Genomic DNA, 17,736 nt, shown 5'->3' with positions numbered 1-17,736 from the left:
ATGTGGGTGCTGTTGGTTACACACCCACCCTCCTGGGGTGCAGGGAAAAGAGGTGATCTGTGTAAAATCCTTTGGGCTGTGCACTGAGAGGGGGATGGCAGCACAGCAAACCCTTTTTGCTCCCCCTCTTGCCTCGCTGTCCCTCCTCAGGGTCACTCACCTCCCGTGACAGGGACGTAGGAGATCCTGAAGGTGTCCACGCGGGAGCGGGGCGGGGTCCAGCTCACTGTGGCAGCGTTTTCCGTGATGTCCGAGAAAGAAATTCCCTTGGGAGACCCCACGACTGCCAGAGGAGAACACACCACACAGAAAGAGAAGGTAAAACGTTTGTTCATCACTCCTTACTGCTGGAGTACTGATTTGTCTCATCCCTCCGTCCCAAGAGCTGGTGTTACCGAAATTCTGTCCTAAACAACACCAGTGCAGGGAGCACCAAACTGGGCATGGTTTTATCACAGCAATAACTTGTTTGGTCTAAATTCTCCTGTTTTCAGGACCATTGCAGCAGTACAGAACTTAAAAATACAACTTTACTACAGCAACAACTTGTTTGGTCTAAATTCTCCTGTTTTCAGGACCATTGCAGCAGTACAGAACTTAAAAATACAACATGTGCCTACGTAAAAGTAACAGAGGTTTCAGTGTTAGAACAAAACATGGAGGGACATGTACAGAAATGCCATTCTATTACCCAGGAAATACTGTATTTAAGTGTTTTTTCTACCTCAGTTTCACTTGGATCATTTTTAGACCTTCCATTGAGTCCCAGAGCTGAAATTTTACCAAAGTGACCCAAACTTAAGATGAAAGCAACAGGTATCTGAAATATTCCACTTTGAGGCTTAATTAAGCTCCTCTAAAACAAACATGGAAAGGGCTTCTGGAAGGATGTGGTGGAGGGACCTGTCACTCCAAGGTTTACATTTACACTTCCAAACTTTCCAGCTTTTTTGGCTGTAACCAAAACAACTCTGATGTGTTAAAAAAAAATCAAATAGCAGACACAGAGCAGCACAAAGAGGAGAGATACCAAACATCAGCCACGTTAAGAGGAGTGGAGACAGGCTGAGGGCAGGGGAAGGGGGGCAAGAGGAGGGGGAAAAAAGGGACTGTGCTGGAAATAGCTTGGAAAGAACGTGTCTGAGGGAAAGAGTCAGAGGGCTGTTTGTTCCATGTGTCCCCAAAGCTCCAGCAGCCTTGCACTAAATCAGCTGGAAGGCAAGGAAAGAAAAACAACTGAGCTCTGCAGAGAAATGTAAATTATTCCTCTGGAGCTCACCAGACATGTTGTGTTTGTGGGGTTTGCTCACGTGGAAAAGCCAAGGGAAGAAAAGAATTAAAGATAACAAAGCAAGGTGGGGCTGGAAAGGCTACAGGGCACACAAGGGTGTTCCTGTTTGAAGGGCAGTCTGAAGGAAGCTGAAGAGCACAAAGAAAAACTGGGTGAGAGAGAGAAGTGAAAATCACATTGATTTGGCTTCACATTAGAGGTGCCCTGAGTGGCTGAAGAAAAGAGCTCTTTGGAGACCAAAGAGATGGACCAGCACTCGATTTGCACACACATGGGGAATTCCAGCCTTTCCCAGGACATAAAATAACCAATCCATCCCACTTGGACTCTGCTGGGAACAATTCCACGGAGCTGATGAGTGTTTTCTGTACCAGGTGCATAACAAACAGTGGTAAGAAGAGCTTTGACTACGTGAGTTTTCCACAAACAGCAGCAACTTTCCTGGGAGAGAACCTGGCAAAAAACCAGTCCATTAATGGACCATCAGAGCATCAGTCTTGGAATGAGTCCCAGAGATGTAAGAGAGCAGTACCTTTGAGCACAGAGAAATGAAAAAGAAGCAAAGAAAATCATCTTCTTGAGCTACCTGAAAGCCAAAATGAAGCAGGCAGAGAAAATGGCCAGTGTGCTTCTGGCTTGTCACTTATAGAGGACCTCAGCTCATCTGTTGGGCAGGTACAGGTAATTAATTATCTTTATCCTCCAGCATCATTCTCCAAGAGCTGTATGAGAGACAGAACCTTCCTGGGAGGCTGCTAAAGCCCCCATGGCTGTTATTCATCAGGGATGGGTTTTGTTAATTGTTCTTTCATTTCCAACAAACTAGAGTTTGCTGTTCACTGGCTTTCTCCTCCCAAGCAGCAGGAAGCAGCAGGTTGCATTTATCATGTATAAAGAGCATGTGAATTGTTCTGGGATCACCTCAGATGAAAAATGCTGTCACAGTGTAGCAAAACATCATCAGGAGAAGAGGAAAGTAGCAGCATGAAACCCATATTTCCTACAGAGGATATGAAGTGGCCCACAGCTGTGCTGTGGTCCCAAGTGGGGGCTGAAATGCACTTCAACTGACATTTTACAGAGGGATTTCTGAAAGACACCAACTGAGAGCAGCAGTGGGCAAATCCCCCTGTGCCACCTTGGTCAGACCCTGCAGGTCTGTGTGCTGCTGCCTTGCACTGCAGTGATTTTACAATGTTTTACATCACAGGACTGATGAAGGTAAAATGCCAGGCTGCTGCAGAGGGCAGGGACAGTGGGTGTCATCAGCACCCTAAAGAGGATTATTGTCAGCAGCTCTGGGGGGAAACTGTTGCTGTTCACTTTTACACATGAGTCAATTATGGAGGAAGAACTTGTGATGGGTGTGGGAAGATATTTATTGTCAACTCCCACTCCAATGGGAGTTGGAGTGGAAAACTCAATGTTTTCCATCACATTCCTGGTGTGATGGGAGGAAGGGAGATCAACTCAGCCTCCAAGCAAGGTACCAGCTGCAGGACCAACACAGGATACACAGAAAAATACTTCATTCTTACGTGCCAATTTTACTATCTTCTCTACTAAAGCTAAAGATTTTCTAGCTGATTTATTCCTTGCTCACTTCTACAAAGGCCAGAATCAAGTGTGGCTGAATACAAGCCTGTTTGAATTACCCCTTCAGGGATGGAAATATTTCTTTGCAACCACACTGGAAATGCTATAAATATACATATGTTCGTGCAATAATCAACTCCTAAAAAAGAAATTAGTTAGATGCCTTGGCAGCCCAACCACCCAAATGTGGTGTAACCTGCAGTGTGAATTATTGAGCTGGATTTTTGTGGCTCCAGCTCTATTGTCAATTATCCGTGGGCTGTTTCCAGCTGACAAACATCTTTTGGGCTATTGGCTTCAGGGGGTGCCATAAATCTCCCTGAAAGAAGTGAATAAGAATGTAGTCATGAGGAAAATGATAACTCTTGGTGGTTTACCATAAATATCCTGGAAGTCAGGGAACATGGGGACAGGCTGCTCCCAAGTGCAGTGGACTTTAAACATCCCTCTCCATTGGGAGTCCAGCTGCAGGAGCCCAGAGAGCAGAGGTTTGTGAGGGATGCAGGTCCTGCTTCCTGTAAATGTCTGGGTGAGTGAGTGTGTGCCCTGGCTGTTCATCCAAGGGATGTGATGGCAGTCAGAGGAGCTGGGCACAAATGTGCCTTTCTGTGCTGGCCCCAGAATCAGGGGGAAGCAGGAGGCTGTTTCAGGAAAGGCTGCTCAATACTGAGCTGTTGCTGCCCTTTCCCTGGGTGCTGCCTGGAGTTCTGGTACAACTGGGAAAATACCCCTTTGAGGGATTCCTGTTGGCTTCCTCACACACTAAACTTTGAACTTAGAACCACATCCTGACTTGGAAGGGACTCACCAGGATCATCCAGTCCAACCCCTGGCCCTGCCCAGGACACCCCAACAATCCCACTCTGTCTATCCGAGCATTGTCCAAACCCTCCTGGAGCTCTGGTAGCCTTGGTGCTGTGCCCACTGCCCTGGGGAGCCTGGTCAGTGCCCAACCACCCTCTGGGGGAAGAACCTTTTGCTGAGATCCAACCTGACCCTGCCCTGACACAGCTCCAGCCATTCCCTGGGTGCTGTCCCAGCTCACCCAGAGCAGAGCTCAGAGCTGCCCCTCGTGAGGAAGTTGCAGACCCTGACAAGGTCTCCCCTCAGAGACCTGTCCCCTTCCTGTCCCCTCCTCCTGGAATGAAGCAGATTTGAAATAACCACTTTTTCGTATCAGCAAGCTCAGAATTTTTGAAAGAGTGAATTTGGCTCACAGGACACGGATTCATTTGCTTTAGGTTTAAATATGTTTCAAAATGAAACCATGACTTTGGTGGGGAAAAAAAATGAAGCACTTCATTCTTACGTGCCAAAATGAAATGCTTCAATTATGAACCCAAATCAAAGCTTTTTGACATTGCCAGAAACTCAAGTCAATTTGAATAATTGAGCACATGTTGCTCCTGGTAAGATCAGTCTAAGTTAATGGTGCTTAGGCCTTTGCTGATCAAGGCATAAATAAAACTTCTCAGTGGCTCTGGTAAATTCATTTTGTCATAATTCTTTTCTAGGGAGGTAAATTGTTGTGCAGTGCTGAGATGTAATTAGCCACAGGAAATCCCTGAAAAAGGCTGATGCAGAGACAATATTTCTTGGCCCTCAAAGACAGCACTTTAACTGCCAGACTCTGCTGCCTAATTCCAGATCATGAAAGTAATTCAATTAAACCATATTAAATAGACAATGATGAAGCTGCAGAATCTGAGACTGGTTATAAACAACCACATTGAGCCAGTGGACAAGAGATATGCAGGAGACAGCTCAGGAACAGCACGAGCTGGCTGTGAAAATGAGAGGTGCTGAAAAGAACAGGAATTAATGGCTCACACTTTTCCTACTGCAAAGACAATACCTGTGGTTGCTACTGCATTTACAGGCTGGGAACGTTGTCCACTGCTAAGTCCATAGAGCTCAATCTCGTACTCAGTACCCTCTTTGAGCCCTGTTATGTCCTGGGTGCGCTCGTGGCCTGGGATTATCAGCTCCAGTGGGTCGGATTTCCTCTTGGTATCCCTGATTTTTAGAACAAAACTGTTGAAAACCCCGTCGTCTGCAGTCCAGGAGAGGCGGAATCCATCCGGGGTGGCATCTGAAACCAGCAGGTTGTCGACCTCGGGTTCTGCTTCTAAAAAAAGGAGGAGATAGCAGCAGGGAGAAGAAATGGGGGTTTAATGAGGTGATCAGAGACCTGCCTGAGGCCTGGCTATAGCACACTGCAAGAATCCAACCACAGTTCAAAGCAAGGGAAACAATCTGCCAGCTAGTAAAAAAAAAAAAAAAAATAAAAGAGATTATTAGTGTTATAAACATACCAAAGGGGATAAATGTGAGTGTGTGCAGGCCCATTCCAGCTTTCACTCTCCAACAGCAAATCCACTGCAGGGACATACAACCTTTGCCTCCAACATGCAAAGTTACACATGCTAATGGTGCATTTTTCCCTCCCTACCTATGTGACACCTTCATGTACAATAAAAACAAGCTTGTTACAGAACTGCAGGCATGCCTGGAACACTGTCAGGCCTCTCTCTGTTAGAACAACACAGAAGCCACTGGAAAGAGTCTTTTTCTCCATGCAAACCCCTTTTTTCATGCACTTCTGGCATCCTTGATGCTTCTGGTCAGATGAGTCCTTTGCTGTTAAACAACTGCTGAAGCAGCAAAGGGGAATCATGAAAATCCACATCCCTCACACAGCACACTTCAATCCAAATGCAAGACCTACTGTCTTTAGTGAATGAACACACTCAAAAGGATCCCAGGAGCCGTAAAATATTAATTACCTGCAAAACATCTTTAACTCAATGTGCTCAGGCCTCATTACCTAGAGAAATGCTGCTGGAGCTGCTACTGTCTTACAGCATCTCCAGTGCAATTCCTCCTTCCACAGACAGACATTCCTCTTTATTTTCTCACAAACCTCCAAGCAGATAACCCCCAGCTTTACTGCTGCATGTGCACATGAGAACTGATGGTTGTGGGGCCAGAGGATCTGCAAGGATTTTCCGAGGAAGCTCAAGTGCTGCTGGAAAACAGCAGCTCTGATGTGGCTGGAAATGAGCTGCTGTGTGGAGAGAGATGCCAACTTTACGGGTGGCAACGACCACGCTCGACAGGCTGTGGGTGGAACCCACACAGAGAGGGAAAGGAAGGAGGCCATGGCAAGAGATCCATGACCTCCTGAAGGTCCTGATGGTTGGCAGGTTGGAGGATGCTGATGTTGTTGGAGAATGCTGATGTGCCCAGCAGCTGCTAACAAGAGGAGCTCCCGTTCTTGTTAACGAGACATGCAGCCATTCTTCTTGAAAGACTTTGGTTAGAAGGACCTGCAAGACCAGACACTTTCACCCCTCAAGCCCCAACATGCTCCTCTACAGGATCCCTCATCAAATCGAAAGGAAAACAAGTTAAAAGGACCAGAGTTCCCCTGGTGCACCTGCCAGTCCCGAGGGGTTACGTGGAGCCACGATGCAGAGAAGGATGCAAAAGCCAAGGTTTGCTTTGCAAATGGATGGCACAAAACGTCTCCCACGGGAGAAGGAAAGCAAGAGAGGGTGGAGGAGAACAATTTGTTCACATCAAAATACCTGTGACAGCCAGAGCGCTCAGGGGCTTTGTTTGGTGCCCCTTGGCAAAGCCATAAAGCACAACCTCATAGCCAATGCCAGTTATGAGGCCTTTTAGCTTCAGTTGGCGCTGGGCTCCCGAAAGGAGGAACTCCTGGGGGTCCAGCAGCTTGCCAGAGTCCACCACGACCACTAGAAAGCTGTCAAAGGCATTCTCCGATGCCATCCACGACACTGTGAACCCATAGGGGTTAATGTCAGACACAGTGAGGTTTCCCAGGGGGGGTATGGCCTCTGAAAGAAGGGAAGGTGCAAAAACACACACACACACACACACAGAAAAAAAAAAGAAGTGAAAAATATCGTGAATTAGAAAGTGTCACAGGTTCCACCAAACAAAAAACCACATTTTCCCCCAAAGCATGGATTGAACAGAAGTGCAGAGCCAGGATCACAGGATGAGGATTTTCAATGGAGTCTCCACTTAGATGCTCAGTTTTTAATTTTCATCAAGGGTGTCTCAGCACCTCAACTCAAGCTCCATTGAAATTCCTTCCAAGCTCATTTCTCCTGTTAACATGCACTGGGAGACAGCTACAACCAAAACTGCCTTAGAAATGCTGTACAAAATCTTTCATGTCCTTCCACTTATCTCTGCCATCAGTGCTTCAGGGACAAGCCTCAACTTAGGCACTCACAGCTCCTGTATTTTGCTTCTTTACCTCTCTACTTCACACGAATATCCCCAGCTTTAATTTTCAGTGGTGGAGGGGTCAGAGATGCCAGAAGCAGGACATTACTCTGTCAGGGTCATACCTAGTGGGGCATGTTGACAACTTAAAGAAATTCCAGTGAGGGGTTTTTTTTTAATTTTCACATCAGCATGACTTTAGTCAAAGGTAAAAGACAGGGATCAACTCTTCAAAGCTTATCCACCAAGACACAAAAAAAAAAGGCTGAAATTTCACAAGATTCTCAATGTATTTTTCTCACTCAAAATCTGACAGGTCAAATAGGAAGATCAGCTTGCTCTGCTCAGCCCTGGCCTTGATCCTGCAGCCCAGGCATTGCTTGTGTTTCTCTACACTGTTTGTCAAACCTGCTCTGCTGGCTCAGTACCTGATTCATCCCATCTTCCAACCACTCAAATTCCACTCACTTAAGAAAATACCAGTTAGTTAAAGAGAGAACCTTCTCCTGAAAAGGGCTTTGGATTTGCTTTTCACATTTCACAACCACTGAAACTGATGTTGTTGGAATTTGGCATAAAAATTCCCTCCTGAAGTGTTATAATCTGGAACTCCTCGTGTTTTAATATTTACACATTTGGGTGCCAGGGATTCAGCTCGAATTCACTCCGTTTTGAGATGTTTTTGCATCTTAATCACTTATAATGAAGTAATCCCAAAGACTCTCAGTTTGGGTTTGTCTCTGGGAGGGTGGGTAAACAAATACTGAGCCCACACTGCTGAAATGATTTTCCTGGGATGGGTGTTGGGTGACACCAACACTCTAAACCAGCAGGTTTCTGTGAGCCACTGGCACATCCTCCTGCTGAGCAGGGTGTCCCATGTTTCCCTTGCTGTGGGAAGCCTCCTCTCTCAATCCCAATTTTCAAACCACTCTGTGTTTCTATGATTCTTTTCCAGTAGCACATACTGGCCACATGATTCATAGAAGGTGAACTCTGTGGTGTTTATTCACTCATTTAGGAGGCTGATCCCGGCCAAAACTCAGGTAAAAACACTCAGACATAAAGGATGTGCTGAGGGGAAACCATGGGATAGAAGATCTTCTAAAATCCAGGTCTCTCTGGGATCCTTCAGGTGCAACTACAGATGTAAATTTTCACCTCAAACCTCAGGCATTAAAAAAATTATTAGAGATGTGAGAAAGACTCCAGAGGGCTCTTAATTCAGATTGGTTTGGGTTGGAAGATACCTTAAAGATCATCTCATCTCACCCCCTGCCATGGGCAGGGACACCTCCCACCAGCCCAGGTTGCTCCAAGCCCTGTCCAACCTGGCCTTGGACACTTCCAGGGATCCAGGGGCAGCCACAGCTTCTCTGGGCAACCTGTGCCAGGGCCTCCCCACCCTCACAGGGAGGAATTCCTTCCTAATACCTCATCTAAAACATTCCCCCTTGTCCTGTCGCTCCAGGCCTTTACTCCAAGCCCCATCCAACCTGACATTTTAACTCACTTTACCCTAGTACCGCTCCCAGAAATTTTTTTAAGGTCAACATGCCTGGTCTGACCCCTCCTTGCCCTAAGTTTGCAAAGAAACTGGACGGGATGCTCAGCTCTGTAGAGACCTTTCCGTTATCCATAGCGGGATATTCATTTCCTCAAGCTGACAAACAGACTCCAAAGCTTTAAGCAGGTACCTGTCAGGACAAAAGCAGTGAGGGGCTGTGTGTGAACACCTGCCCTGGTGGTGTGTTTAATGTTAATGTCATAGCCAGTGTAATTTAGGAGGCCTGGGATGTGGGTGCTGAGGGTTTCCCCCGACACCGTGAGCTCCCGGGGCTCCTGAACTGCCTGGGAATCCCTGACAGGAATGACAAACTTGGCAAAGGGCCCATCTCTGGTGGTCCAGGAGAGGTTGAAGCTGTCAGGGGTAACGTTTGTGAGGGTGCCCAGCTGTGGCTCAGCCTCTGAGGGAGAAAGGAACACAGGTGAAGAGACAGTTACGCTGTGAGGGGCTGGGGGGATCAGCACAGGAGGTTCAGAGATGCTCAGAACTTTTTAGCCTTGCTTTGCAGTGATTGAATAATAATAATAATAATAATAATAATAATAATAAAAAGCATTGCAAGAGCTGCTTTGTCAGGTTTTGGAAGGAAGCCACCGAAATTAGTGCTGGCTTTAAAATTATATTTTCATTCAATTTTCTTAAATAAACTCAATTTACCTAATGAAATGTGGGCTTGATTTACAGAAGCACCAAAAGAGCACAGCTCTGTGGTTAAACCTTACAAATTACAGGAATTCCACGCTGGGGATTTGATGGGAATACAAACCCACAGCAATTCCAAAATAGATAGAGCAGATTTCAGGCAGGAATCCTTGAAATCCCAGTTCAGCTTCTGTTTAGTGTTTCTGTTGCCTGGAGTTGTAGATACTTCTATTTTTGGACCCTGAAGTTTATGAAGGGTTTCAGTCCTAACAGTGATTATCTCAGCACTAATCTCAGACCAAAACCTCCCTGGGCTCCACAGATAAGGTGTTCCTCATCCTCTAATTAGGCACAATCAGGGAATATCTGATAGACTGAACAATAAACAGCCCTGCTGTTGCTCTCCTTTCTGACTCTTCAGTGGTCACTTCCTTAAGAAGCCAAGACTTTGCTGCAGGAGGAAAGTCAAAATCACATCTCTCTCCTGTTAGGGGAAGAATTTTTTCTCCAGGAGTGGGAAAGCTCCTCACCCATTCTGTTTTACAGCATAAAATCATTAAAGATTCATTAAAGCACAGAGAGAGCACAAACACGACCCAGCAGTCAGATGGTCAGAGAATCCTGTGGCTGCTCTCTGGGCTGAGTTACTATTTTTTCTATTGCCAATTGAGTACAAACCAAGAACACCTTGGGAAATGCAGCCAGTGAGACACAGAAAAACAACTATTTAAGTGATTCATGCTGGGAGAAAAGTCAGAAAGATGCATCCCACCAACAGAGAGAATGAGGAAAGAATGAAATCTTCTTCTTAACTAAAACATGAACTGCTGCAAGATGTTCCAACTTTTACTCCTGTCCCTCATGGCAAGACTTTTAAATAATAGTCCTCCTTCTTCCCTGGAGTTTTGCAGGAAGAGGTGAGTGCAAGTGGCCCCGATTAAGGACACATGCAGAGGTCATGCTACCAACCAGTGACCATCAGTGCCTTCATGGCTGACAGAGAAGGTGTCACCATGGAAGCATGGCACTCCTGATGATAGAGGGGATGAGAATATCCACAAAGCAAACGGGGTTGGGTGGAGAATCCATGGAAACCGGGCACGGAGCCCTCACATGCAGGTCAGAGAGGGCAAACAGAACCTTTCCAAACTCAGCCTGGCACGGCCACATTCCTTCACATGCCACTTGCATCCGGTCAGGCACGTTCCCACCACGGCAACCTGACTCCAAAGAGTGCTACATGCAACACAAATGGAAGTTATCTCTTCAGGCAAGTCTTAGTGATCTCCTGCCATGTGGAATCACCACGGGAAAAGCTGTGACATCCAGTGGAACAAGACAGGTCATAGAGACTCAAAGGCAGCAATGCAAGTGAGAGTGGTGGGATGACCATCAGGAAAGGGAGACCTTGCTTTTTGAGCCCTGCTCTCTTCTGGGAACACACAAAAAATACTGGGCAGAGGAGAACATCAGAACCAGAACCACTCCATGCAGATTTGGTTGGTCACCTCACATGCTGCACGAAACTCCCACAGGAGATGCAAATGTCTTGGGAGACATTTGGTTTCAAGAAGGAAGAACAAAAATGACATGCAGGTGCCTCTCCAGGCTGAGAAAGACATGAAGGCCTCCCACCCACAGCAAGGCAAGTGAGGGTGGGATGAACAGCAACTTCATTCAGGATCAAGTGCAAAGATGCTCCATGAAAAACATCAACCACCTGGAGCAGGTCAATTATATATACACAGGACTTGCAGAGAAGTGTATATATAAGGAAACCAATCATGGTTTACCACTCTCTTAATGCTGGGGGCACTTTTTCAGCCTTTTCCATTGCCTCAGATCACTTTTTCTGAGCATTCTCAGTGTATTTCAGAGTGGTCTCCCTACAATTTACCAAAGGAACGATGACGAGTTGGAGCCACGTTTTAGAGCAGTTCGGTGGACAGTGAAAGAAAGAAGAATAAAAAGCAAACCTGGAAGGTGAAACAGTGAAATACCTGTGGTTGCCAGTGCTGTCAAGGTCTGCCCACCTTGCCCATCAATTACACCATGGAGCTGGACAGTGTAATTAGTGGCAGCTTTGAGGTTGGTCACCACATAGCGCCGGGAGGCCCCCGGCACTGTGAGCACCAGGGAGTCCAAAGGGAAGTCAGAGTTCCTGACCTCTAGGATAAAATGGTCAAAGGCATTGTCCTGTGCTTCCCACGTGAGTGACAGGCTGTCTGAGGTAGCATTTGATACAGTGAGTTTGCTAAGGAGAGGTTCCTCTACTACGGGAAGAAAAACAAACGGAAATGTATCGCAATTATTAAAAGCCAAAGCAACAAAGTAAATTAATATAGAAGCTTGAATTTACATGACCAGTGGTCACAAAGGTCATCTGGCCTTGAGTTTCTCCATGTTTTTCATATCATCACCCCTGCAGTCACCCTGAACATGCCACCCATCATTCAGTGAGGATGTTCACACTCTGCCGACGCTGGAAACTCAAACTGCATTACCTGATAGCTGAGATGTGATATTCTGCTTTCATCTACCACATTAACCTATTGCTGTGACAAATTGCCATGGCAACTTTTCCTAAGATCATGTCAGCAGGCAAAACTTGGCACAGATATTAAATGATCCCAATGTGAGCTCTTATCTGCCTACGGTGAGAATGCACCTTCTGTTCCTGCAGTCCAGCCTCTCATACTGCCCTTGGCTAAAGCACACTGAACGTTTGACTTCCCTGTCTTTTCTGGAAAAACTGTCAGCTGCAAGACCTCGAGCTGTGCAGTGTGCCAACAACTAAATGCCTGACTATTCCAGTCACTGACATCAAGTCAAATGGACTTTTTCTATCTCTCATCCAATGTAAACGGAAAAAGCTGAAGCTGAATTCAAGCAGTGAATGTGTCTTGCAGGATCCTGCTGGCACAGACTGAAACGTGCCTGACATCTATTTAGAGACTCAGGATAAAAACTGTGTGCAGAAATCAGCTTATCTGAGACAAATAGTGTCTGCTCTGGGCTGTGTGACAGATGCAAACACGCGTTGAAGGGTGAATATAATGAATCATCTCCCTCTTGGTTCTCGGGAAATGTGTTTTGCTTCTCATCTCTCTCAGAGGTTGCCCCAACCTTAATGTTTGAACAACCTTATCTTGTGACTGAAATCACAGCACAGCGTGACTGACTGACTTTGCTGGATGGATTTTGGTGGATTAATATCCACAAAACTCAAAAGGTCCCAGGTTGGTCTTCCTTAGAAGGTGTCAAACAATGAGGTAGAGAGTTTGGCAATGGATTGGTGGGGGAGCTGAGAGCAGGGAAAGGGGCACAACCTGTAAGGAAGAGTTAGAAAAAATGCGAGTTAGCAGCGAGGGAGGTTCATGTACCTGTTGTAGCTGCAGCACTTATTGCCTGTGTGCGGAAACCACGAGAGATCCCAGAGAGGTAGACAATGAAATCAGTGCTGGGAGAAAGCCCTGAGATATGAGCAGTCCTTGAATTGCCTGAGAGGTTGAACTCCATGGGCTCCAGCAACCTGTTAGAATCAATAATTTCAATAGTAAAGGCGTCGAAGGCCCCGTTGGTTGTCCAGGAAAGGTTGAAGCTTTCGGGAGTAATGTCGGAAACCATGAGCTCACCAACTTCGGGGTGCTCTCCTGAGGAGGGAAACAACACTGGTCAGAAGGGACAGCCCTGCACCTCCTCCTGCTGCTCAGAAATGCTCCTCTCTGCCCATGCTGGCAGCACTCCAAGCTGGACAACGGGGTGTGTGAGTAAAAGCTTGCTACAAGCAGACGGGTACTAGGGGGAAGAAATCAAATGAAAGCAGTACAGACTGTTAAATAAGACTAAAAAATAAAGTAAGCTTTAAAGCCATGGCTGTTCCCCTTATCTGCAGGAGTAGCCATACGTCTTTGAGGTCTGAGCACGAAAGCAGATGCAAAAAATACTTCTCTGAATCCATTTGGAAAAGTCAGCTCCCAGTTTTAGGAGGAGGTAAAACTGGAGGTATTGCTTTATCCAAAGGAAAAGGTTGGGTTTTGTTTGCCACTTCCCCTTTCAGGTTAAGCCAATGAAAGCGGGTTTGTAATTTTGGAGCTGGAGCCAACATGCAAGACAGGGATAGCTGCCTCGGGGTTTCCTCCTCTCTGTGGACATCCCTGTAGAGCCACAGGAAGGGGTAGAAAATTCTGACAACTGGAAGCCCCTAGAAGGGAAAATTTTGAAAAGCCTGGTGCTGAGCAGACCCAGAAAGGGAAGGGAAAACCTCAGCGGGGCATCCTCTGCTGTTTTCACTGGTTTAAGAGAAAGAGAGCACATTGCAGATTTAAGCAGGACACCCATGATGTCTGTTCCCTTGTTTTTCCAGCCAGGCCAGTCTGTTTTCAGTGGGAATCTGCCACCAGCTCCCACTCAGGACCCTCAAAGCACAACACTTCTAGTGGGACACAGCCCAAGGCAAGAGCCTGGTGCCAGACACATTTCTGCCTAAAGCACTGTTGGAACCATCAAGCTCGGCTGCATCTCACGTTTTAATTCTGATTAGTTCTTACATGGACTTTCATCCCCTTCTGGGCTGGGTGATATGTGCTTGGAAATCAAGCATGAGCCAGTTCTGGCTCTCTCACAATGACAGGAGGTTGCCAAGGTCTGCAAGGAAGCCCGGAGGCAGCAGATGTTGTCTACAAGAAATTATCTGAAGGAAGAGCCACTGATGCTCCTTTAGTGCCAATTAATTCATACTCTGTTCATTACCCATGATCAGAACACCAGGAAGGAGCAGTGAGCCACGAGGATAAATGGAAGCAGATATTTACCTCTCACAGTCCAAGCTCTCATTTAAAACTGCTGCCTTTCACAGGAACAGCCAGGAAATTATTTTTGTGGCTCTTGGTGAGCTTCAGGCAACATTCTGATAACAGAAGGATGGTCTTCCTTCTTTCAGGTTAGTTTTATACCAGGCTAGTTCTGAATTTGATCTTCTTGCATTATATTTGTTTCAGCCCAATCAGACTGTTTAATGGCCTTAGATGACTTGATATATGATACTACTCTTAGTAAGAATTAATTTGTGTCCTTTTCTATATGAGAACACGTAGAAGATGTTTGTCCTTGCCCTTGAGGCAGATACACACACTATGCCCCTCTGAGTTCAAATTTACACAGAAGCTACTGCATAATTTCAGAGGAAGCTTCTGAAGGAAAAAAAAACTAAACACACTCCCTGGCTTTGACAATCTGGGCTGTAGAGAAAGGATTTTTATAATTTTACCAGGCAACCTGGGCTTTTCCAAGCATGTACAACAGCCAGCTGGGTTTGGTGTTAGTGCCAACCAGCAGGTAAGTGAGCAAAGGGAACACAACAAGCCATTCTGAGCTGGGAAGAGGGAAAGCATTCCTACGGGGGAAGGGCTGCACGAGGGCACTGACACTCCTGCTGGAAAGTCTGACCTTGAGACATTTCCATGCCAGAGATGTTCAGCCAAGCTTTAAGGAGCTCAGTGCCCCCCATGCACAGCCAGCCAGTAGCTGGGAATAGCTCTGGCTCCCATCCCTGTCTGGGAAGAACACGGGACTGGAGGAGCGACTCGGAGAGATACCTGTGGTGGTCTCAACAGAAAGGGGGGTGGTCCTGCGGCCTCTGATCACCCCGTGGAGTGTGATGTTATAGGGGGTGTTGGCCCTGAGGCCTGTGACATTCCCAGAGCGCAGTCCCCCCGGGACTGTGACATTCCAGCTCTCCTCGGGGTTCCCAGCCTCCTGCACCTGAATGACAAAGCTCTCATAGGCCCCGTCGTCTGCTGTCCAGGTGAGCTGGAAACCATCCCAGCCAGCCTTGGAGACTGACAGCTTGCCAAGCTCGGGTTCCTCCTCTGAATAAGGACAGAGAGTCAATCTGTTACTCGGGTTACAGGGCAGGGGTGATGTCGTACTGTTTAATGATGTTCTGGGTTACTGGATTCCACAGAGATGCCCTCACACACATTTACATTCTCAGCTGCCCCAGGTAACTGTGAGTTAAGTCTCTCTGGAGAGAACTACAAGTAAAGTCTCTTCAGAGACGTGGCAAAACAGAAAAGTAAGAAAAGAACTGTAATAATAAATATTACCCACGTTAATACTAAAAGACTGCTCACAGAAACCATCTTACACCTGCCAGTGTTTTGCCAACATTAATAACAACTCCCTATGAGACAAATATTACTGTAATCACTCTGCTACACTCCTAACAACTCAATGTTTGCCATTCTGAAGTAACTGTGGTGTCAGGATAGGAAGACACTGAGTTTAGAGCAGTTGGGATTCAGATGTTTATGTTTTTAATTGTGTCCACATGAATGATGCTGTTTATGCTTCCAAACTATTTCTATTACCAAACAATAAAGAGGAGGGAAATTCCTCCGCGTTTGCACGTCTATAAATGGATTTGTCTTCCTTATATCACATTATTCTGTGCACAAAACACTTCCTGCAGGCACAGGAGGTTGGATTTTCAGAGTTACTGCTATTAATCTAAAATTGAAATGTGCATTCACAGCGATGAACATTCTCAGAAGCCACCACGGGGGTGGCCAAGGAAGTTGGGAGCCATCAGAGCTCTTAAATCTCTGATGCTGTTAAATCTGAAAGCTGAGGTCATTTTCTCAGCAAGGATAGAAAGTCCTTTGTTCCAAAGGAAATACAACTGATTTCTTAACATCAGCAGTGACATGGGGAGATGACAGTGTAATACCTGGTTTTTTCTACCTGAGCTATCATTGACCTGAGGGTTACAAAGACTTTCTAGCACATTTCTCATTTATTTGCATTGTTGACACATAGACACTATAATAAGAACAGAGTCTCTCTGAACAATCCCATTTTGCATGACTAAGAATTTCAAGAGGTGCTGCAGGAAGGGGAATGGATCTGATTTGCCAATTGTAAACTTCAACTTAAGCTTTCTGCATATTTTATAACAGGAGTTAAAGGAGCTCTGGAACAAATGAAAATCAGGCTCAGCAGCATCACTCAGCTAAATTTGCTCCTTGTAAAAACAAAGTGATTATTGTCTGACTGCTCAGAGGCAGCTGGGGTTGGATTTTCAGAGGTTGAGCAGTCATGTATCACAATTATATTCAGTGAGATTCATTAATAAATCAGTCAATTGCTACGACTCAGGAACATAAAAGTTTTGATGAGTTTTTCCCATCCTGCTGGAAGGAAAGAGATTGTTTATGAAAGAACAATGATGTTCAGCAACAAAAAATAAAAAAATGCATTAATCCAGAGCTGTCTGGCTTTATCAGGAACAGAAAGGAGATTGACTGAGGTAAAATATGAATCCTGTCAAAATATCACTGTTATCTGGAAAAGAGAAAGCAGGACAACAAAGGAACTGGTTATCAGAAATAATGATCTGTTGGTGGCAACAGAAACAAAGAAAACAAACACATTTCCTTAAAATGAAAACGAAACAAAAGTTACAGTAAGGTTAAATCTTGATTATAATGAGTAACGTTGTGATCAGCACAGGTTAAAACAATTCAGATTTCTCTGAAGAATGCTCATTCTTCTTCAAGATGCAGAGTCCCTTTCCCTCCCATTTGTTCCTCATGCACATCTGAGACAGAAGCAACACGACCAAGGGACCAAGAGATTCTCACACGAAATCATGAACCAATCTGGAGACCTCCAAAAGCCTCATTAATTACAGCATCCAACAGAGATGACAAAACACCCACTGTCACAATAAATAGCGAGGGATGACATTTCTTACTTAAAAAAAAAGAGAGATCACTGAGAGATGATCTCAATGAGAGATCATTGAGAGGTGAGGCTGTTGTGGTCTTGTAGTTGGTGGGAAATGATCTGTGTGTTTCCATGTAAATATTTTACCTCCTCTTGGCAGTTTGGGTTTGAGAGATGGACAAATGCAGTCATTAGTCTCCAGATCTGAACTTACACGCTGGTACTTTGATTATTACTGATCTCAGCCCTGTGTCTATAGGTTTAATTCCTCATGAAATTCATATAATGGGGCAAGAGGTGGAAAAAACGTTTTCAGAAAGGCAACTCCCAATGTGTTACAATCCTTTTTTTTCTTCTCTGACATCGCCACTTCCACGCCAACGCTGCAAACCTCCTGTAATCTTTCTTGTACTTGAACCACATCCCAGACAAACACCTGCAGCATTTTGCTATTCTCACATGCCTCACCAATAGCAAATGCACCAAAATCTCTCTTAACATGCAATTTGAAGAGAGGTTTGATGCTACATCACCTTAAAAGCTGAATGGGGCATTTTCTGCACCACTCAAGGCTCTCATTCCATAACAAGAAGAGTTTTATCCCATGCAAAAGGAAGAATAAACCAACTAAGAGGAAATGCATCACTCAGAA

The 17,736-nt window shown here is 45.6% G+C and overlaps 1 protein-coding gene across 4 annotated transcripts in view; it reads right to left on the bottom strand.

Moving 5' to 3' along the window:
• TNC (tenascin C) overlaps nucleotides 1-17,736 on the bottom strand; it is a 73,332-nt gene that overhangs the window by 14,230 nt on the left and 41,366 nt on the right. The window contains exons 11-14 of one of the 4 annotated variants that reach the window (XM_032708268.1): nucleotides 14,954-15,226; nucleotides 12,740-13,009; nucleotides 4,743-5,015; nucleotides 161-283 (exon numbers count right to left, since the gene is read on the bottom strand). In XM_032708268.1, the coding sequence (XP_032564159.1) occupies nucleotides 161-283; nucleotides 4,743-5,015; nucleotides 12,740-13,009; nucleotides 14,954-15,226 (939 nt within the window). The remainder of the gene's footprint in view (nucleotides 1-160; nucleotides 284-4,742; nucleotides 5,016-12,739; nucleotides 13,010-14,953; nucleotides 15,227-17,736) is intronic. The other 3 variants (XM_032708269.1, XM_032708270.1, XM_032708271.1) reach the window with 3 other exon arrangements.

Source organism: Chiroxiphia lanceolata, chromosome 21 (genome assembly GCF_009829145.1).
Source record: "Chiroxiphia lanceolata isolate bChiLan1 chromosome 21, bChiLan1.pri, whole genome shotgun sequence".
NCBI lineage: Eukaryota > Metazoa > Chordata > Aves > Passeriformes > Pipridae > Chiroxiphia > Chiroxiphia lanceolata.
The sequence above is the reverse complement of the archived record's forward strand: the minus strand, read 5'-3'. Positions and strand labels throughout refer to the sequence as shown.